General features: G+C 39.4%; 2 protein-coding genes across 7 annotated transcripts in view; one reads left to right on the forward strand and one right to left on the reverse strand.

Annotated features, from left to right (window-relative positions):
- The window catches only part of LOC140483809 (bis(5'-adenosyl)-triphosphatase-like), a 1171574-nt gene extending 1165743 nt beyond the window's left edge, over positions 1-5831 (reverse strand). For 2 of the 5 annotated variants that reach the window (XM_072582436.1, XM_072582437.1), the window contains exon 1: positions 5465-5718. The gene's annotated coding sequence lies outside the window, so the exon portion shown is untranslated. Of the gene's footprint in view, positions 1-5464 lie in introns of all 5 variants that reach the window. The other 3 variants (XM_072582433.1, XM_072582434.1, XM_072582438.1) reach the window with 2 other exon arrangements.
- Positions 5832-5917: 86 nt separating this feature from the next.
- The window catches only part of LOC140483808 (receptor-type tyrosine-protein phosphatase gamma-like), a 706675-nt gene continuing 689849 nt past the window's right edge, over positions 5918-22743 (forward strand). The window contains exons 1-2 of one of the 2 annotated variants that reach the window (XM_072582432.1): positions 6222-6366; positions 21982-22080. Coding sequence is in view for 1 of the 2 variants with exons in the window: in XM_072582431.1 (XP_072438532.1) it covers positions 6285-6366 (82 nt within the window). In the remaining variant the exon portion in view is untranslated. Of the gene's footprint in view, positions 6367-21981; positions 22081-22743 lie in introns of both variants that reach the window. The other variant, XM_072582431.1, reaches the window with a different exon arrangement.

Here is a 22743-nt window from a genome sequence, read left to right on the forward strand (position 1 = left end):
TCTTTCCTTGTTGCCAATCATTCACTGAAAGCTCTACTCCAAAGCTGTAAATCCTCAAATGCATGGATCAGCAAGCTTCAGAAACTCCCAAAATCACTTGCAGAACCAATCTAAAATGAAAACAAAACTATGTCCTTCCTTTCTTAACAGACAATATAGAAATACAACTTAAACTTAAAGCCATACGTTACTTCTCCCTTAAAATATCAAGTTCCCAAACAATGATTATGATCATCATTGATCACAATATATTCAATTTGAAGATGCGGTACACTTTCATTGAAAACACCTTATTTAAGACTTCAGTAAATGTGGTGAGACAAGTATTTCCAATGTTCATGTGTCGAACCATTGTCACAACCTATGACCAAATACCTTTATTTCAAGGAGATGTACAAGGTGCTGGAAAGACCACATCTAGATTGCTACAAATTGATTTGGTCCCCTTTATTTAGGAAAGATAGTGTTTATTTGGAGGCAATTCAGAGAAGCCTCCTTAAGATGATCAACAATGTCGAGGAATCATCCAACGAGCAAAGGCTAAACAGGTTGGGATTCTCCTCACTGGAGTTCAGAAAGAAAGGTGATCTCATCGAAATACATTGGACTCTTAAGGGACTTAACAGAATAAATGGTTTCCCTTCTGGGAAAGTCTAGGACTAGAGGGTGTAGACTCAGAATAAAGCAGCAGTAATTTGATTGAGATGAGGAGGAACTTCTTCTTGGAGAGAGTCGAGTGTATTTAGAACTCCTTGCCACAGACAGCTGTGGGACAGATTCCTTGTGTACATTTAAGACTGAGGCAGATAGATTCTTGATCAGTAGTGGAATGAAGAGTTACAGGAAAACGACAGTAAAGCTGACATTAGAAATATCAGATCAGCCATGGTCCCATCCTACTGAAAGGCAGAACAGGCTCGAGGGGCTCAGTGACCTCTCCTGTCCTATTTCTTTTGATCTTAAGATCCAATTTGACTAACCATTCCAAATATTTGAGATGGGCTTTAAACAAAACAGAACAATTTCACAATAGTTTCAACAACTGGAAAAACACTTTTGGCCTTTCTGGATGAGAGAAGGTAGGTAGTGCGTGGAGAGCAAAGAAGAAAAAGGGTGAGATGGAGGGAGGGAGGCAATAGGTAAGGAAACTAACTAGTCAATGCGCTTCACTGTTTAAGGCAGTACATTTCAGATTACAATAAATTTGTCACATAAAATATTTCCATATGCCACTTCTGGAGCTTTTGGCAATAACCATAAATCCACGCACTCTTGTTTCTTATCCAACTGCTGTTGGAAATTGTTTTTCCTTATTTACTTTATCAAGATCCATTAATTGTTTTGCACACCTCTATCAAACCTTCTCTGGTCAATGCAAAAGTCAATGATCCATTTTTTTACATAACCTTTATGATTTTGTGTAAACAAACATCAGGCTCTCTCTTAGAATTGAACCATTTAATTTATGTTGCCACTCCTCATTCTGCCTACCACAAGTTATTACTTTATCCTTGTAAGATTTACCACTGTACATTGCTTTCCATTTTTAGCCTATTTTGTACTGCCAACGCAAGAGGTGCAAAACCTGTGACCACACCCCCCCCTCCTCCATCCAAGGCCCCAAAGGATCCTTCCACATCCGACAAATGTACTCCCTGGACTTCCACACGTCACCTACTGTGTCTGTTACTCCCGATGTGTCTCCTCTACACTGGGGAGACAGGACACCAACTTGCAGAACATTTCAGAGAACATCTCTCGGACACACACACTAAACAACTCCATCATCCTCCCATTTGGCCAAGGACATGCAAGTCCTGGGCCTCCTCCACTGCCAAATCCTAACCACCCGGAGGAAAAACGCCTCATCTTCCACCTTGGGACACTCCAACCACACGGAATCAACGTGGATTGCACCAGTTTCCATATTTCCCCTCCCTTCACCTTATCCCAGATCCAACCTTTCAACTTGGCACCGCCCTCTTGAACTGTCCTACTGTCCATCTTCCTTTCAATCTAACTGCTCCACGCTCTCCTCAGACCTGTCACCTTCATCCCCACCTTCAACAACCTATCGCATTTCCAGCTACCTTCCCCCTGCCCTATCTCCCCTCCCATTTATCTCTCAGCTCCCTTGGGCCATAAGCCTCATTCCTGATGAAGGGCTTATGCTCAAAACATCGATTCTCCTGCTCCTCGGATGCTGCCTAACCGGCTGTGCTTTTCAAGCACCACACTCTTTGACTCTGATCTCCAGCACCTGCAGTCCTCACTTTCTCTCAGCTTTTACTCTGGCAACCTTACCTAATATTGCCTTCATTTCACTTTTTTGAAGTATGTATTGCATTGATCATGCTAATTCTAAACTTCCCTTTTACCAATCTGAATCTGCATCAGTTTTAGTCACATTTTAGTTTTACCCTTTCTTGACCATTTAATTAAGGGCAACGCAGAACAGGCAATAAATGCTGGCCAGCCAGCAACATTCACATCCCATGAATGAATACATCTCACAATCCTCCTTTCAGACATGAGTATCCTAACTTCCTCCTCTCATTCTTCAGTCCATTAATGTGACATTGAAATTATTGATCTCAATTTTAAAATTTTCATTTTTGTTTTCTAATCAACTCCAATGCCACAACCCTCCAAGATATTTGCAGGCATCTTATTTGGATCTCTTCAGAAACCCTGTTGCCTTGCCCACATCTGCATCTATTCTGTTTTCTGAAATTTCTTCCCTAAATATTTCTGACTCTCTTTAATAAGCTTCTTAAATGTCTTCAACCAGGTTTTTACATTGGTTCACTATATAATAACACTCCTCTGAAGCGTCCTGGGATGTTTCTTGCTAAATGGGCAGCACGGTGGCACAGTGGTTAGCACTGTTGCTTCATAGCACCAGAGATCCAAGTTCAATTCCTGCCTCGGGCAACTGTCTGTGTGGAGTTTGCACATTCTCCCCGTGTCTGCGTGGGTTTCCTCCGGTGCTCTGGTTTCCTCCCACAGTCCAAAAACGTGCAGGTTAGGTGAGTTGGCCATGCTAAATTGCTCGTAGTGTTAGGTGAAGGGGTAAAGTGTAGGGGAATGGGTCTGGGTGGGTTGCGTTTCAGCGGGTCGGTGTGGACTTGTTGGGCCGAAAGGCCTGTTTCCATTCTGTAAGTAATCTAATCTTAAAAAATAGTGTAGTATAAATTGATGTTGTTGTGGGTCTGAAAATCAGAACTGAATATTTCATGTGTAGTGTCAAAGAACCGTACTGCTTAAGCATGAGTTCCTCTGATCTGATAAGTGTCCTTTAAACCACTTCTTTATGCCAGTCTCTTAATGCTTTGAGTGACAACTGATTGTTGCAATATCTATGAACTTTGATGGAAGTGCTCAATCTATGTTCACTTAAAATTATCAGATGGTACAGATTGAGTTTCATCCCACAAGTCTGGATGGGATTTCATAAGTGCAAATACAGAAAGAACATGTTAACTCACTCTTATCTACCAGGTGCATTCTGTAGATCAAATCAGGTTTCACTAGAGACATCTCCTCCAATACCAATCGACAGTGCCTTTCACAACTTCAGAATAGTGTGATAGAATCTTTCACACCAACCCAAAGACAGGTGTTCTTTTGGTAGTGTACTCATTTGAGATCTCATCTTAAATATTGACACATTCAATAGAACTTGAGGACTTGATTTCAATTTCAGCCTGGATTACATGGTCAGGTTTCTGTTCTAGGCCTTGAATCTACATCTTTGACTCAGAGACAAGGATGCCACCATAACATTGTAATGATGAAAGTTTTCTCCCAAGATCAGGCCCTTTTGGAATTCAGTCAAAGCTCAAAATCCAAAATGGTAGGCCACCTTGCATCAGACTGTTTTTCTTTTGAATCATTGTAAATTTCACATAACCATTTTGATGCATTAAGTCTAACTTTGCAGCTGGCACTCATAGTTCTTTTTGGACAGTTCAGATTAGACTAGCCTCCCACTAAAAAGCATACTTTTCTCAAATGTAAAATTTCACCTTGATTGCTGAGACTAGAATTATTTCAAATCTATCCTCTGCATAATTTTTTTTATGTTTACCCTCAGTTATTAGTTTTCTAATAACAAAACCACCTTTCCTCTGAACTGTTAATAATTCTATATTAACATTATAGGCCTCATTGCATGGTGCTATCACTCCCTAGCTTTGAGTCAAAAGTTCTGGGTGCAAGTCCCACACGATTATCTCTTGGCTATGAGTGTATTATTGTCAAGCAGGTTGACTATCAGCCTTAAACCCTTCTAATATGTCAGTCCGATGATAGATAACAAGAATTAGAGTTCCCATCAGCCATTCTCGAGAAGGCCACAAGCCATAAGTACAGTCCACTGCAATGGAAATCTATGGTTAAAACTTGAGGATGGGAGATAAGGCAAAATTCTTTGGATGAATTGAGAACATGCTGCGGTCTTTATTGAATTTTTTTTCTTTAAATCATCAAGTTAACTGCCTTATATTAAAAATGTGAATGAAAATTAGGCATTCGGCACTTACAAAATATTATGAACGACCAGTACTTAAATCATCATCGTGAATTTTTAATTGAAACTGAATCATCTTTCAAGGAAGAATCATTCCTCCTAACTGGAATTTATGTGATGCTGTAATCTCCACCACTGAGAGCTTCAAAATCCGTTTTGCATGTATTAGTTTCGATTACTTATGTTGGATCAACATAGTTTCAAGTCTTGTGATACGAGTTTAGCATACTGCCTTTAGTACTGTTGGCAATATAAATGCAAATTACATATAGTCCTAGATTGACTAAAGCTCTTATGCTTCGCATGTCAGTTTAAACTGGAGTCTTTGCATGTCGGTTAGACTCTGAACATACACTTGAAATGCTTCGGTGGCGAAAGATCATAAACTGACGTAGAATGTGTTAGCGTGTAATGTGCGCTTCATTATTCCAAACAGTGACATAGTTGATTCTTGTCAGAAGTTTCAAGAAAAATCAATAGCGTGAAATGGCCGAATTAATTTGTTAAAGAAGCTGAAATCTAAGAGATATGAAACAGCTCCACACAAAACAAACGCAAATTCATCTGTTCCGGATCCTTGCGATTTAAAACGAAACTAAGAAAGGACTTTCAGTGTGAGGGTAGCACGCTTCCTTCAGGAACATCAACGGGCCCACGGAACATACTAAAACTTACTAAACATTGCGAGTGGCCACTAATTTGCATTCATTCAGTGTTTTATAACATGTGCCAAGACATGCCAGTTATTCTGACAGCAGGCAGATCCCGCAGCCCCTCGGGGCACCCATTTCCATCCCAGTCAGATAAATCATCTTAGCTGCCTTTCGTACCCTCATCGTGAAAACACCTCTATAAATTTGAAGGGGTTATTTATTATCTCTGCAATGAAATCTTTCGCCTGGAGAAGCAGCCACACCGAAATGGCACACTTACCGCCGCTGTCAGACCCACTGACTGTTAATCCCGGGAGGGGGGGGAGGGAGGAGGAGAATGGAGCCGCGCTACTCTGTGGAACTCGTAGTTCTCCAAACGGATCCACTTCCGATGGCCTTCAGGAAACGCTCCGCCGGATGAGAACTACAACTCCCTGCAGGCCGAGCGCCAACCACACGGCGGGCAGCGAACAGCGCGACCCGCCCCACCATCCCATCTACAGGCTCGCTGATTGGTGAGCACCTGGAAACCAAGGGCAACGGCCAGAGAGTCAACCTGTGAGTGGCTCGCGTCGGTCGTCCATCAACCGTTAGCTGCGGGAATGCGGCTTTGGCCGGTGCGCGCGGCCAGAGGAGCGAGCGCCGAGGGCTCGCGCGACTCCGAGCGGGTGCGCGCATGCACGCGAGCCTGATTCGTTGGCTTTAAAGTGCCCCGAGGCGCACATGGTACTTCCTGTTGGGAAGAATGGAAAGCTTCCAGCTCGAGCCGGAGACTCTGCGATTCCCTGTGCACCGCCTCTTACTCGCTGCTCCGCTAATGATGGACTGATCGCGCTCTCGCCAGGCAGACGCTGCCAATATGCTTCGGGATTAAATGGTTCCTTCACGTCGCCAGCGCTACTCGGCTTGTACCGCAGTTTCACTTTTCGGAGAAGAACAATCTCTTCGCAAGCCAAGCGCAGCCCCCTTCTTGTTCGGGCCCTCTGAGTGAGACGGTGGACTTCCTCCCCCTCCCCCCCTCATTTTTTCCCCCCTCCCTTGTCCCCCGCCTTCTGACTGTAAAACTATTCAACAAGTTGTGTTTGGATGTGCATTTTGTCATGCAGAGGCTACTGGAACGGGGTTTTGTGCTTTTCTTCTGCTACACAGTCTTCAGGGTATTTTTCGCCGCTTCTCTGCCCAGTAAGTTTCCAAACTAATGAAGCAATGCCTTTGTGTCTGTTTCAATTGACATGTTTGTAAATAAAAAATGTTTCTTGTGAACAAAATGTTGAAGAGAACCCTCTGTACCGGGAGCGGAAGGGTGCTGATTTAGCAAACGGTGGGATCGCTGGTTCTGTCTAGTTCTCGCTGCACCTAGAACTAAAGATGTTGTGGAAGATAAATTCAGATGCTGAGATTTATTTTGCGTTTGTTTCAATCCAAGTCAGTACAGCTTTTTTTTTAAAAGCTGTAGCAAACGGTTAGCCTGCCTTCTGGTGCAGAGCCAGCGTAAGCGGAATTCAGAACAAGGGTGAAGTGGAAATATTTAAGCGCTTTCTTCATAACGGTGTAATTTTCTTTTCCATTTATTAGCTTGCGCTTTTAAAGAAAGCTAAGGGATTAACACCGGGCGGTGAAGGCAGCCGCTATCCTAGTCGAGTTTGGTACAAAATAAGTCTTTTCATTGCTCCTTCACTCTTGGCTGACCTTGACTGTACGGTCAGATTCCCACAATCCTAAAATTTCTGAGAAGTCTAATGGTTATATATGGTCAGCCAGACAGTTAAACAAAAGCGAACTTCGATTTGGAATTTCCATGGGCAATTATTTGATTGCATTTGCCGCAATTTTAATATTTTTATGTGATCTTCGAATGCCTTTAAAAATAAAATAAATGAAAATATGTTTTAGCCTTCGGTTGTTTAATAATTGAGCTTTGACTGGGGAGCCAGGGGAAACTGACTGAACCCTTGGGCCGACGTGCTGTATTCTACTGTAATTACATTAAGGAGGCCGGCAACCAGGCGCATTAAGAGAACAAGGTCTGATGTCGGCTTGATTTGACAGTATTGTGAGTAGTGATTGATTGATACCGATGAACATTGGCTTAACTTGAGCAGCGTGTTTGAGGTAAAGTACAGTGGGGGTTGATTGTTTGGCAGTGCATTGTGTTTGTTGACTTAGGACTTTATGGTATTGGCAGTCTCATTCAAAAGACCACATGTGGAAAATGCAAAGGAATATCTTTACACAATAAGGAGGGACGACGTTGCTTCGAAGTGAGCGAGCAGATTTCTTTATTCTAGGAAATACTTGAACATTTTCTGAATATTCTACAATTTGCTTCCGTAAAATGAGCAATTAATATTTGAGCCTGCCTTTTCTGTATAAAGACATCTCCAATTTCCACTTTTGTTTTAAGAACGATACACAGATCCGATATGTAGTTGGTGGCACCGATTTGTTTTAGTTCATTTTTAAAAGGGTAGAAATGGTAGGTAGTGTGGATTTAGCTATGATTTTGATGTCGCAGTCAATGTTTTCAAAATAAAGTTTATAAATGAAGCAGGATAGTACGGTGGAGGTACTTGGTTTTGCTCGAGTCAAGGCACAGGGTATATGATGTTAAATTTCCAGTCCAGCGCATTTACTTTGGTTTGTCAGGAGTAATTTGTGTGAGCTGTAACATTACTCAAGGTATTGAAAGAGACGTAAGAGGCGATGGAGAATCGTCTCCATCCTTAATGGAAGATTGATGTTCCGAAGAAAGAATAGCGCCCACATCAAACAGCTTTGTGGGATAATACAGTGAGCTGTGAAATCAACGTTAATATTCTCTCTCACGACATTTTCAGTGATTTAAAACCTTTCTTCATTTTAGTTCTGGTTCCCAATTCCCTTTCTCCATTTTTATCGAGCACCAAGAGCTGCCGAAATCATAAACACACTTGCATTTTAATCGTGATTTCTTGGTTTCGTTTGTTATGTCCCTCCATTTCCACCCCGCCCCACACCTTTTCCCCCTTTACAGCGATCATAATTCTCTGAAGTGTTGCACGGATCCCTTATCGCATAACTGAGGAAACCCCAAACTAACGATTGGTGCAACTGAACCTGATTGTTCTCAGCGTTGTCCTTTTTTTCACATTTCCGAACTCCAGCATCCGCAGCATTTTGTTTTATTCTATAACTTGTCTGGTTTGGCCAATAACGACGTTTTTGGTGCTCAGTCTGTTCCATACTAGCCAATGTCTTTACATATCCATCAGTTCTGTAACACTTAACCAGCTTTTAAATAACCAATATCTAACCTAGACACATTTCTTCATCTGAAAATGTTTGCTCTAGCATGTATCAACTAAAATACTGAGGCCAAATGCAACTTGACAAATCCCTTGCAATGATAACAGATATAAAACCTAGCCAGAGAACTGAGGTTTTGAATAGTTATGTTATTTCCTTCAAGTTGTCCAGAGCCACGAGGAACCAAGTTATTTCAAAAGGTGCAATTTGTGTGTTCCATTATTCTTCACAGCATGAATTTACTAACTTGCTGGTAATCTTGTTTGTTGGCTTTCAGTTAGTACGATTCTTGAATGTGGTGCATTATAAAAATGGGGTCAGCAGTTCTGCTAGGAGACATAATACAGACACTGAGGAATTGCTTTGAAGTTCTCCTTCCTCAGGCATTAGCAATCATCAGAGGCGCTAAATGATGAGGACAATGTGCCAGGAAGGTATGTCGGAAGCAAACTAGGAGGAATCTGAATTTTGTGACAGCTGCTTGTGCTTGCCTTTTTAAAAAAAAATGTGTATGATGCTTTAAAGCTCCTTGTCATAGTTTATTCTAGCCAAGAGAGAAAATCTGATCCACATAATAGCATTTTTATTTGCTTCTGAACTTGTGGAGCAGTTAAATCTAGTAACTCAAGTTTCTCTGTATTTTCTGCTGGCTTTAAATTTTGTTACTGGTTGACAGCAACCTACAAAATAGGAGGGGGGAATAACTAGAATTTGTTAAAACTCTGTGCAAATCTTTCTCAGGTGCCAATGACTTTACACTTAGAATGATAACTTAAAATGTGAAGAGTTTTGTCTGCTATTGAAGTGCTGATCTAAACTTGGAAACTGGCTCTGCTGGCATTACTATGATATCCCTCATTTTCTAATTGTAGTGCATCCTCATGATGCTGTGCTGGTGCCTTGTAGTGCTCTGCAATATTATTCGTTCTCTCCAGCAGTGTCTCTTTATGTCTTTAGTACAATATGAATATCGAACTTTCAAAAAGGTGTGGACTTGTTGGGCCGAAAGGCCTGTTTCCACACTGTGTAAGTAATCTGTAAAAAAAAAAAAACTGGGTTCACAAGTGGCTGAGTGTTTGGCACACTGTAAATATGGCTTACTTCCTTTTGTGATTGATTAGATAGCTTCATCTAAATCGCTTCACGTGTGGATATCAGAAGCCCTGCCATCCAATATTTGACCAGTGGGGACAGTTACTTTTTTTCATTGATTTTTAATTTAATTGTTTTAATCTAATGTGTGATCTTTCTTCAGTATTAATTCAACTTTTTAAAATAAATACCTAATAGTTAACGGCTACTCCATGGCTGCCAGCAACCCATCATTCACGGTAAGTAATCTGCCTTAAACAAGCTGAAGTAAGCTTTTCAGTGAATAAGATTAACTGTCATTATGATGCTATGACATATGTGATTTTGTTCTTCTGTCTTTTTAGTTGCTTTAAAGTTCAAGGGACAACTTTTTAAAAAAAATTTAGCTATCTTATTTTTAACCTAGATGCCAGTAAATATCGAATCAGAGTAAAATGTATTGTTGATTGTAATTTTAAATTCACCAAAGCTTTGCTTAATAGTTACTAGTTTAAAAAGCTGGACTATTACAATCTATAAAAGCTCTGACATGCTAATATAATGAGGACCGAAATTGAATTGTACGGAGGTACTGCAACTCCGTAACGTAAAATGAAAAATTTAACTTACCCTGTGCATTTCACATTGCAAGTCTGCTTAATATGGTTTAACTAATGGTGTTTTCCTATATTTGTGAAAATTACATTTCTAAAGTAGTCCTGAAAGTTTATTGGGTTTGATTTTACTGAGATAGGCAGTACTTCTTAAAATTTCATTCTTTTGAAGATCAAAATGTCACTCTTCACGATTGTTTAAAATTTCATGCCTTTCAGGTAAGTACCTGTCCCATATGAACCTAAGCAAGCAACAGTTCCAAACTGCATTACAGTAACATTTTATGTATTGATTATAATATTTAAAGGACATCTGTCCAAAAAATGTTTCCTACCCTTTTTTTGATTTGCAGAGTGTCCTTCAAAAAGCTAACTTTTTTTTTCATTTTGTTCGGGCAGAGTCCAACTCTTGGCAAATGTCAGCAAATATGATCTCCAGTTGGCATATTTTTGCTGTAATGGGCATTACTTTTCTAGATTTGACTTCAGTACAGTTGCATTTATTGGCGAGTATAGGAGTTAAGATGTCATGTTATGGTTGTACGGGACATTGGAATATTGCATCCAATTCTGGTCTCCCTGCTATAAGAAAAACATTGTTTAGCCTGAAAGTGTACAGAAAAGGGTTTTAATAATGTGGTCTGGTTGGAGGGTTTGACCTACAAGGAGAGGCTGGGGCTATTTTTCCTGGAGTGTCAGAAGTTGAGGGCTGACTTTAGAGGGATTTATGAAATCGAGTGCCATGGATAGGATGAATAGTCAAGGTCCCTTTCCCCGGATGGGGGATTCCAAAAATAGAGAGCATAGGTTTAAGCTGAAAAGGGAAAAATATGAGACCTGAGGGCAGCATTGACCTGCAGAGGTGATGCTTGTATGGAATGAGTTGCTAGAGGAAGTAGTGGAGACTGGCCCAGTTAAAACATTTTAAAACCTCTGGATGGGTGCATGAATAAGAAGGGTTGAGAGGAATATCAGCCAAATGCTGGCAAATGGGACAAGATTAATTTAGGGCACCTGGTCGACATGGACGAGTTGGCCCAAAGACTCTGCTTCTGTGCTATATATTGCTATGACTATGATTTTTGAATATAAGTTTGAATTGTCACAATGAATAGCAGTAACAGCACCTTCGCATTGAACTAAAGAGAAGTATATAATTTTAAAAGCAAACTTGTATGATTTTGCAGACTTTAAAAAAAAACTGTTAAATAAGATGAATGTGAGGGTGTTGAACTTTAGAGTAGCTACTCTGAAATCTGAAGTGCTGTAGGAAATTGTTGGACATAGGCATTGGTCAGCTTCCTCTTTTATATAAAGGTGGGCATGTACTTAGCAGCATGGCACTTTGATTTGTTTGGGGAATTGTAGTTTAAAAGACTAGTGAGAATTGGTAGCTATTGAGCTTTAAGTAGCAAAGCTGGTGATGGTGAGGCAGTACTGTCCATTCTGTAGTGTGGATCAGAGTGTTCTTAATAAGCTGTGGATTTTTGTACATAACTATTTATTTGTTGTTGGAAGATTTAAACTTGGCTCAGAACAGTGAACTGAGAAAATTTGGATGTGTAGAAAATAGGAATAGCAATTTATTCACACGTTTTGTATTTTTGCAAAAAAAACAGTGAAACGTCTAAGTCTATATACTCCAATGGCAATGTATAGTCTTCTGCGTTCAAGTTGGTAGGATTTTATGCTTGGAAGTGAGGTTTGCATTTGTTGAGTTAGGTGACCTAGGAAGCTAACTCATGAGAATAATGCAGAAGTGAATTTATTGATAATTAAACCTATCTGCTATTAATGCATTTGGGTTTGACCGTTTCTCATTATGCCTCTAGGTGGTGCACCTTGAAGTGTTGGAATTGTGAGAGAGAAAATGATGGTACATTTATTTTGTAGTGTTATACTTTCATTTAAAATATATCATTTTTGATTTATTCTGGATAAATCAATGGTTTGTCTTCACTCTAATTATTCCTGTTCACTACCATTCATCGTCTCTCAGAAGCTGAAGCAGTTTGTATTCACAGGTAGTCAGACCTAGACACATTTAGGCTGGGATAAGTGACATTGTGATTCGGGAGTGACAAACAATAATCATTCCCAACAAAATAGAATCTCACCACCTCCCCTTGATGTTCAGTGACGTTGTCATTTTGAAATTCCACCACTAACACCCTGCGTGTTATCAATGAGCAGAAACTGAACTGGAGCAACCATGTAAATTCTGGCTCCAAGAGCATATCAGAAGCTGTGAGTTCTATGGTGAGTAATCACTTTGATTTCTTAAATCCTGCTTGCTATCTACAATAAATGAGTCTGGGAATGATGGAATGCTCCCAACTTGCCTAGATTAATGTAGCTCCAACAAAATCACGAGACATTTGACACAGTCCAGGACGAAGCAGCCCAGTTGATCAACAACCCAATCACCATCATAAACATTTGCTACCTCTTCCTACATCTACAATAAACAAGATGCATTACAGCAACTCTACAAGCTTCTTTTGAAGGTGTCTCTATATGGTGTCGTCTACAATCTACAAGGAGAAGGGCAGCAGATGCAAGAGAGCAAAACCGCCTGCAAATTCACTTCTAAGCCACACACGACCCTGACTTGGAACAATATCGCTATCACTATTCCTTCATTGATTTTTGTCAACATCCTGGAACACCTTCCCAAACAACATAGTGAGTCTGCCAAACTATCTGGACCATGCCATCTGAAGAAAATGGCTCACCAGCATTTCAGCACTTTATCAGCACACTCATTTGGGAGCACTCCTACTCTAAATCACAATGTTACAGGTTCAACTCTGATTCTAGCGTTTTTTGTACAAAATAAAAGTTGATACTGCAGGGTAGTACAGAATGGTGCTCTGTCAGAGGTTGTACCTTTCTGTTGAGATAGTAAACTCTGGCTCAATATGTCTCAGTTGAATACAGAAGGCCCATTAGATTATTTCAAATGAAATGAGAAGTTATCCCTTGTCCTCAGCAATATTTATCCCTTATTAACTTCAGATTATTTCTTCCTTTATCACTGAAGTGGGAGTTTGCTGTATGTAAATTGGCTGCTACATTTTCAACAATGAGTAACCTCAAAAATATTTCATTGATCATAAAGCACTTTGAGATCCTTAATAATCATGAAAATTATCATAAAACACAAGCCTAATTTTCCAAAGACAGTTTGAGATGGAGGTTAAATTCTGGTCTTCATGATGTTGTCCACATTGCATGAGTGACTGAAATAGATTAATGGTTTGAGAAATAATCAAATGAAAATTTTAACTCTAAATGCATAACTGAACTGTTATCATTTAAACGTGTGGAGTAATAGGAGGATGATAATTTGAAACTCTGGTATGTCTTTAACAGATTAATAGCCATTGAACTGCATGCTTGCTGACAAATGTGATCATCCTCCTTTTGCACTGACAAAGGACAATTAAAGGAGGACAACAAATAGTCAACCCTTTGCAAATCCTGCGTTTAAAAACGCAACATTCAGCAGTTGAAGATTGGCAGTTTGGAAGTATATTTAATTGGTAAGGAGTCCTACACTCGGTAGTGTCAACTAGGTCACCTACAACCTCTAAGTACCAAGCATTCTAAAATGTCTAAAATATGCATTACATTTTTTTCTAATTTTTCACATTGATTTATACGGAGACTAGGATGATTAAAATGGCATTAACAAAAAGACAAGTTGCATTATGAGTTTGGCCTTCCACCTATATTGCAATTTTGTATTTTCCATTGTTTGAGAGTCATATAATTTTACAACAGGAAATAGAACCTTTGGTCTAACTTCTCCAAGCTGACCAGGTATACTGCATTAATCTCTTTTCATTTGCCAGCATTTTGCTCATAATTTTCTAAACCTTTCCACTTCATGTGCCCATCTAGATGGCTTTTAAAAGTAATTGTACTAGCCTCCAACACTTCCTCTGGCAGCTCATTGAGTGCATGCACCACCCTCTGCGTGAAAAAGTTGCCCCTGTGGTCCCTTTTTAAATCTTTCTCCTCTCTCACCTTAAACCTCTGCCCTCTAGTTTTTGACTCTCCTACCTTGGGAAAAAGACCTTGGCTATTCACCCTACCCATGCTCCTCATGATGTTCTAAACCTCAGCCTCTGACGCTCCAGGGAAAATAGCCCCAGCTGATTCGGCCTCACCCTACAGCTCAAACCCTCCAACCCTGGCAACTTCCTCACAAATCTTTTCTGCACCCTTTCAAGTTTCACAACATCATTCTGAAAGCAGGGAGACCAGAATTGAAGGCAGTATTCAAAAAGTGCCTGAACCAGTGTGCAGTGCAGCCTTATTATGACCTCCCAACTACCATTCTCAATGCACTGACCAATAAAGGCAAGCATACCAAATACCACCTTCACTATCCTGTCTTTCGGCAACCCCACCTTCAAGGAACTATGAACATGCACCTCAAGGTCTCTGTTTGGTATAACTCTCCAGAATCTTACCACCCTACCCTGATTTGCCTTGTCAAAATGCAACATATATGTAAATTTAAACTCCATCTGCTACCCCTCGACCCATCAGCTGATCTGATCAAGGTCCCCTTTACTCTGAGATAACCTCTAACAGCAATTTCCATGAGAAACATTATATATCACAACCAACTAGCCCTTAGTTCCTTCTTTAATGTGTCTTGGGTCATGAAAATATTTATTAGTATTGTACCTGCCTTTATTCCTTTATCAAATTTCACTCCACTTGCATGATCAGAATGACTTTAGTCACCAACTTCACTGTTCACTAGTAAGAGCCGTACCTCTGTTATGATGGATAATGGAAGTTCCATCATAAATCATTTTGACTTAAGCATTTTTTAAAAAAAATAGTCCTCTTAATGCTGTAAACTTTTTATTTAATGGCAAACAGATGTACTGTAATTCTGTTTAAGATTCACATTTGAGTGTTGCCATTTCTCTAACTGGTAGCAGTTGTGTATTAAAACATTTAGCATTTACTGTGAACGCTAAATGCAAATTATTATTTTTGTGGGAATGTGAGAACAAAAAGATGATTTCAATAGAAAGGTCTGTTGTTTAACTAATTCTGCATTTGTTTTGAAACAAACAAACCTTTGCACTCAAATGCTGGTGGAATTACCTTGCTTGTTCAATGTGTGCTATTGTATTTTAGTTGCAGTAATGCTTGATGATTTTGTTTTTTTTTGTAACCCCATCTTTTAACTATTGCATTTTGAAAGATTTCAGTAAGCTGCATTGTTTTAACATAGCAGTGGAAATGACTTGGAAGCAAGGGTAAAAATTTAAAGTACTTCTGAATGATTTGTGTTTTCAAACTAAAATTGTTGAAATGTTCTAATCTGCCCCAAAAATGCTTTTCTTCAGTTCCATTTAAATATTCTACTATTTTTCAAATCATCTCTGGAAAAATCTCAGTACGAGTTCAAAAAATGTCAAATTGTTTGTTATAAGCATATAAAACAAATTTTAACTTGTTTCATCAACTGTAGTGCACTTCAGAGCAGCACATGTGATTGCCATCTAATACATCATAAGGCTTAGAGAAAAGCAAAGAAATAGTTTTATACCAGTGTTTTTAAAGCCTAATAGCCAGTTTGAGGCTTCTTCCTGTGCTTAGAAAATAGCACCAAAAGTGAATATTGATTTGTTGACCCATTCTTCACCATGACTATCTTGCTCCCATATTTAACAATAACTAAACGTTGCTGAACTTGCACTATAGTGACATAGTAAAATCAGCCTTTTTCAGTTCAACGTTAAACATCAGTGATCTAGAGAGTATATTGGTTATAAATATCTTGTGCACAGCACAGTTTTACAGGCCAACCATTTCATGTTTTATTGTGTGGAATAATATTTTCTAATGAGCTTTTAGACATTGTTGTGCATTTTCTGAACTGCAGTCTGGCTATGAGGACAGATATTTTTTCAGGAGACCAAATGTGATGCAGCAGTATTTAGTTTTATAGTTACACTTGTGAGATGAGTAGATCTAATGAAGCAGGAGAAATTCAGTTATCTTATTCTCCATTTTAATATTGCTGCAAATCTGTACAGTTGGTTGTTTTTGTTCCGTGTTTTTGTTTCTTAATTTGTATCTTCTTTCCCTTCTTTGAGAAGTATCCTGATGCATACGCAACATCTGGGGGGAGATAAAGTCCAATAATTCATAGCTGTGGTCTGAGACAGTTATAGTGGGGATGGCAAATCAGAGTTTTAATTTGAAGAGTTTTGATTTGTGATGGACCAGGTCAGACCCCCTCAAAACATTTCAAGAAAGTAGCACGGACCCTAACTTTATGGTATTTTAAGTGGGTGTAAGTGGAATTGGTGATGCAACTGGTCCAACCACTTAGTTTTAAGCAAAACAGAATTTATTTGCAAGATTACAGAATGAAACACTAACAAAAGAGAATAGAATGTAGAGTAACAACCTATCTGAAAACCTATGGATTATCCCAACTTAACCATGCCGTTCCAAATACTTGCAACAATCCCCTTGGCAAAAAAAAAGATTAAAGCAACCAGGGGTCTTACGAGAGCGAGAGATGGCAGAGATTCAGCATGGAACACCTTCTTCTTAGTTTTTTCTTAGACCAGTGGCCTCAAAACTTGTCTGCTTGTTCTGAACAGCCAGATTGCTGAAACTCAAAACAAACCAGAGAAAAGCTAAGCTGGGAGAACTTTTCATTGTATAAGCTTTTTTTTCCTTAAGTCTTTTTCACGCGGCAGCATTTGTTAGCTGTAATCACATTGGCCCTAAAGCACTTCAAACCTAGACCTCCTAGAGTTTCTGTGATTCCGACCCCTCTGAAAAAAGCAAGGACAACACAACCTTGTTAAAGGAGCAGCATCATCATGCCCCCCCTCACACCCCCTCAAAAAAAACCATCAATATCCAAAGATGGTTTCATTTTAAAACCCCTTAAGCTTAAATCGTTAGCACACTACAGCACCCATATGCATTACATTGCCAATAATCATGCAAACATGCACTATTATATTGTTTCTGTTTTACTCCTGCCACTGAATGCCTCCATTTCTCATTCAACTCCAATTCATAGAGATATACAGCACGGAATCTGATCCATCAGTCCAATTGGTCCATGCTGACCAGATATCCTAAACTAATCTAGTTCCATTTGCCAGCACTTGGCCCATATCCCTCCAAACCCTTCCTGTCCATGTAACCTATCCAGGTGCCTTTTTAAATGTTGCAATTGTACCAGCCTCCTCCACGTCCTCTGGCAGGCCATTCCATCCACTCTCCACTCACTGCATGAAAACTTTGCCCCTTAGGTTCCTTTTAAATCTTTCTCCTCTCATCCTAAACCTATGCCCTCTAATTCTGGACTCCCCTGCCCCAGGAAATTGTCTATTTACCTTATCCATGCCTTCCATGATTTTATAAACCTCTATAAGGACATCCCTCAGCCTGTGACGCTCCAGGGAAAACAGCCCCAGCCTGTTCAACCTCTTCCTCTAGCTCAATCCTCCACCCTGGCAACATCCTGAAATCTTTTCTGAACCCTTTCAAGTTTTACAACATCCTTCCAATGAGTTGCACCCAATATTCCAAAAGTGGCCTAACCAATGTCCTGTACAGCTGCAACATGACCTCCCAACTCCTGTACTCAATGCTCTGACCAATAAAGGAAAGCATACGAAATGCCTTCTTCATTACCCTGTGTACCTGCAACTCCATTTTCAAAGAGCTATGAAGGACCCTTTGTTCAGCAACATTCCCCAGGATCTTACCATTTAAGTATTTGAGTCCTGCTTTGATTTGCTTTTCCAAAATGCAGCAACTCACATTTATCGATATTAAACTCCATTTGGCACTCCTCAGCCCATTGGTCCATCTGACCAAGATCCCGTTGTACTCTGATGTAACCTTCTTCGCTGTCCTCTACACCTCCAATTTTGGTGGCATCTGCAAACTTGCTAACTATTACCTCCTATGTTCACATCCACATCATTTATATAAATTCTGAAAAGTAGTGGACCCAGCACTCGCCTTGTGGCACACCCCTGTTCACAGGCCTCCAGTCTGAAAAATAACCCTCCACTCCCACCCTCTATCTTCTACCTTTTGAGCTAGTTCTGCCTGTATTCCATGAGATCTAACTTTGCTAACCAGTCTCCCATGGAGAACCTTGTCAAACGCCCTACTGAAGTCCACATAGATCATGTTCACCACTTTGCCCTCATTGATCGTCTTTGTTACTACTTCAAAAAACTCAATCAAGTTCATGAGACATGATTTCCCACTCTCTAAGCCATGCAGACTCTCCCTAATCAATCCTTGCCTTTCCAAATGCATGTAAATCCTGTCCCTCTGGGTTCCTTCCAACAAAAACTTGGCCACCACCAACATCAGGCTCACCAGTCTATAGTTGCTTGGCCTTTCATTACCACATATCTTAAATAGTGGTACTATGTCAACCAACCTCCAGTCTTCCGGCACCTCGCCTCTCAACAATGCGTTGGCAATCATGTTTTCTTGTCCTGCCACATGTACAATTTTCACATTGAATGGTTGTAACAACAAGCTCCATCTAATCAGTCTGGAATTCTTTTTCCTTATTTCTCCACCAACTTCAATGGCTTGTGATCAGTGCATATGATTATCCCAGATAAATTACAACATTTTAACGTTACCAGTAATGCCAACACCAAGGTGTCAAAGGCTCCTTCTCCATTGTTGAACATTTCCCCAGCAGAAATATTCAGTTTCTTGCAGAAATACCCATAGATCTTTCTATCTTCTCGTCATCTTCTTGTAAACAGCACAGCACCAACACCCACATCACTTACATTGATAGCCACCTTGAATGGCCGTGTATAATTAGGTGTGGTGAACACTGGGGAAGTGGTTAACAGCTTTCAGGCTGTTAAATGCCTTCCAAACATCTGCTATTCACTGAAACTACTTGCTTTTCTCAAGCAATTCAATGAGTGAAGCAGTGACGCTGCTAAATTTCGGTTATGAATTTTCAATAAAAATCCAATCAATCCCAGGACTCATCTTTTTGCTAATTTAGTATGGGGAAACTCTCCAGTTATATTTGTGTTTGCATCCTGGGGTCATTTGTCCATGTCCAATAACATGGCCTAGGAAGTGAACTGGGCTTTGGCAAATTTACTTTTAGCTAGGTTTATCACCAAGCCTGCCTCCTGAAGTTGATCGAACAATTCTGATAAATGTTGCAAATGTTTCTTCCATGTGTGAATAAAAATCACTGGTCATCTCTATTTATGACATAATTTGCTAATCCAGCAATTACCTTTATTGGTTAGTCTTTGAAATGTAGCTGGTGCATTTTTCACACCAAACGGCATGACTTCAAATTGATGCCGTCCATACAGCATTACAAAAGCCGAAATTGTCTTTGTTCTTTCGGACAAAGCGACCTGCCTTATCCCCTGAGCAAGTCAAACTTAGAAATATAAGTTGCTTGTCTCACCTTTTCAACACTGTCTTCCAAACATGGAACCTGATATGCATCAGTCTTTGTAACTGCATTAACTTTGTGATAGTCCACACAAGTGTTTGGTATGGTCTGGTTTTGGCACTATGGGGAGCTCCAGTCACTAACTCACTTCAATTATGCCACCTTGGAACACACTTTCAATCTCCTTTTGAACCTGTGCCAACTTTAGAGGGTTATGACTATATAGATGTTGCCTAATTGGAACAGCATCTCATATCTATATCATGCATAATTAGGTTAGTACTTCCAAGCTTACTTCCGCATATCTCCCCATGTGATAGTAATAACTATATTTCAGGTCATTTCAATTTTCCTCTGGAAGGTAACTGAATTTATCCCAATTTTTGACAACTTCCTCATTGTCCAATTTAGTTTTAGCAATGTCCAATTCAGAATTGTCTGAACTTGGTTTTTCACTGTGTTGTAACCAATAACAGTCTCCTACTGCTGTCATTGCCTGTCAAAATACCTTTTGTGCATATATGAAACACTGAGATTTCTTTCTCTCTGGATTACTTATCAGCTAGTTCGCGTCACTCAATTTCCTTTTGACTTGATAAAGTCCATTAACCCTTGCTTTTAAAGGTTCACCTATCACTGGAAGTAACACTAACACATTATCTCTACTAGCAAAATTGCAAGTTTTTTTTATTTCTTGTTGTCTTCCTGTTTCATTCCATGTTGTGATACTTTTAAATGCTGTCCAGCCAACTTTCCCATCCTACTTAATCGTTCCCTAAAATTTGACACGCAGAATTCAGAGACACATGTTTGGACTCCCTTATTCATTTCTCCTTTATTCAGTTTTAGCAGTCGTCTCGCTTTATGCCTGAAAAACTATTTCAAATTGACTGAATTTGGTCAATTCATTTGGTGCATCTCTGATCACAAAAATTACAAACCTTATCCCAATTATCTTGATAGTCTTGACACTAAGCCCTCAACATAGACTCTGGACGGTATGCAGTAGATTTGAATTGTTTTATTTCTAAGCTGTCTATAACTTCCTTGAGTAATTTTAATGTGAAGTTTGACCCTTGATCTAATTGTGTATCTCTGTGGGTAGTGACTAACTCCTCCTATAATCCTTTTAGCTGTGATATTGCTAAATGAAACAGCCTCTGGAAATACTGTTTCCTACTTTTTAGGTAGGGGTCCTATACAATCAATTTAAGATATTTTGAAAAGGTTCCTCAAATGCAGGGATAGGTATTAAGTGTGATTTATTTTTTTTTATTACTGCTAGTGCTTTTCTAGTTACCTGACGTGCCTGACATATCTGGCAAATTTAACTACATTCTTGTGCAGTCCAGACAGTAAAAATGTTTTTGTATTTTATCTTGAGTTTTTCTTGCCCCTAAATTATCCCGACTGGTTGCTCAAGTGTCACTCGCAACACCTCTGTTCTGTAACCCGCTGGCAATACAATTTGATGAACTTTTGCCATTTCTCATCTGCTTGTATATGGTGTATCACAGACTTTGGTATTTGCACTACAGGAACATTGTGTGCCGGGGTTGCCTGTTCAGTGTCATCATTGGTACTGTGAGATTGATGGAGGGAGATCTGCAGCTAAAAGAGGGACTGGTGTTAGTGCTTCAAGTTTTTTCAATTTGAAAATATCAAACCAGGCCTTTTTTTTTGCCAAGCCTGGCAGATTAAAATTTGCTATGCAAGTAAGCACTTGTTTGTTTCATTACTTTTGAACTACCAGTTAGCCTTGTTCTGCCTCAATGTAACTTTCAAACCTGACCCCGGTTTTATCCAAACTGTGTCTAGTTGAACTGATTTTGATTTACCTGAATACCATCTTTTCCTGTCATAGTTTACAAACCTCAATGTAATCATGCATGGGTTCTTCTGAAGTACACACAAATAAACCTATAGGAGTGACTTTCTTAAACTATCCAAAGACTATTAGTGGAATTTTTTTAAGAGTCCTGAGAGACGTGGATTATGATGAGATGTGACAGAATTGGATAAAAAGTCAGGTGAGGTCCATCGCATCACCTGATGCATCTGGTTTCATCTTTGTATGATTTTCATGAATGGCACTGTAAATTTCTTGAGGTAGCAACGAGCTGCCAATTAAGGAATATTATAATAGTCTGTTTCGTTTTAACGTGTGTTTCTTCAATGCAAAGTGGCTATAACATAACTAAAGAATTTAGACCATTATTTATAGAATGTGAACTTTTCTCCCTTCAATTGGCTATAACGTGATTCTAGCCCCATTAGTTTAAGTGGTGCTGCTAATACGCGATTTTCTTATAACTCTGGGTCGCACAGGAACTGAACTATCGCATTATATTGAAACAGAGTGTAAAGCTAACTGTGGATGCTGAAAATCCGAAACAGAAACCAATACTGCTGGAGAAAATCAACAGGTTTGGCAACATCTCAGGCGAGAAAGCAGAGGTAATGATTTGTCATCATGTACCAGACTACCTGGCTCACTAATATTCTTTAGAAAATGACATCTAATATCCTTTACTTGTCTGGTCTGGATGTGACTGCAGTCCCAGAGAAATGTGTTTTTCCTTTCCTTTAAAATAGCCAATGTATACAGTTGTATGCGTAAATGTGGCTTACAAAAGGACAGTAAATACTGGCTTTGCCAGTGATGACCACATCCAGTTAATTTTTTAAAAATGCAAACAGCATTGATGATAGCTTATTGCCAATGGGCATTTTAGTAATTTTCAAAGAAGTGCATTGGATTTTTTTAATCATCTAGAAAGCTTGATCGTGAAGATGAACTGGAGCCATAAGCATATGGTTACAGATGTGTAACTCTCAACTCACCACAATTTCACTGCGTTCCTGTTTGAGGAAAAAAATAAAATCCCATTTTATGCCCACTACTAATATGTAATTAACACAATTTATGTACACTTAACATATTCCCTTCTCTCTCCAAATAAAAGTTAGATTTTAGGCAAGCAAAATTTTAAAACAAACTAGATCAAATGTTTTGCACGAGCATTATTCTACAAATTCCTATCTTTGAGGAAGAGTAGAAATTTCTTCATATAAGCATTTTTGTTAGATTTGAAGGCAGTGCATGGCAGTATTGACAGT

The sequence above is a fragment of the Chiloscyllium punctatum genome, chromosome 12, assembly GCF_047496795.1.
Source record: "Chiloscyllium punctatum isolate Juve2018m chromosome 12, sChiPun1.3, whole genome shotgun sequence".
Taxonomy (NCBI): domain Eukaryota; kingdom Metazoa; phylum Chordata; class Chondrichthyes; order Orectolobiformes; family Hemiscylliidae; genus Chiloscyllium; species Chiloscyllium punctatum.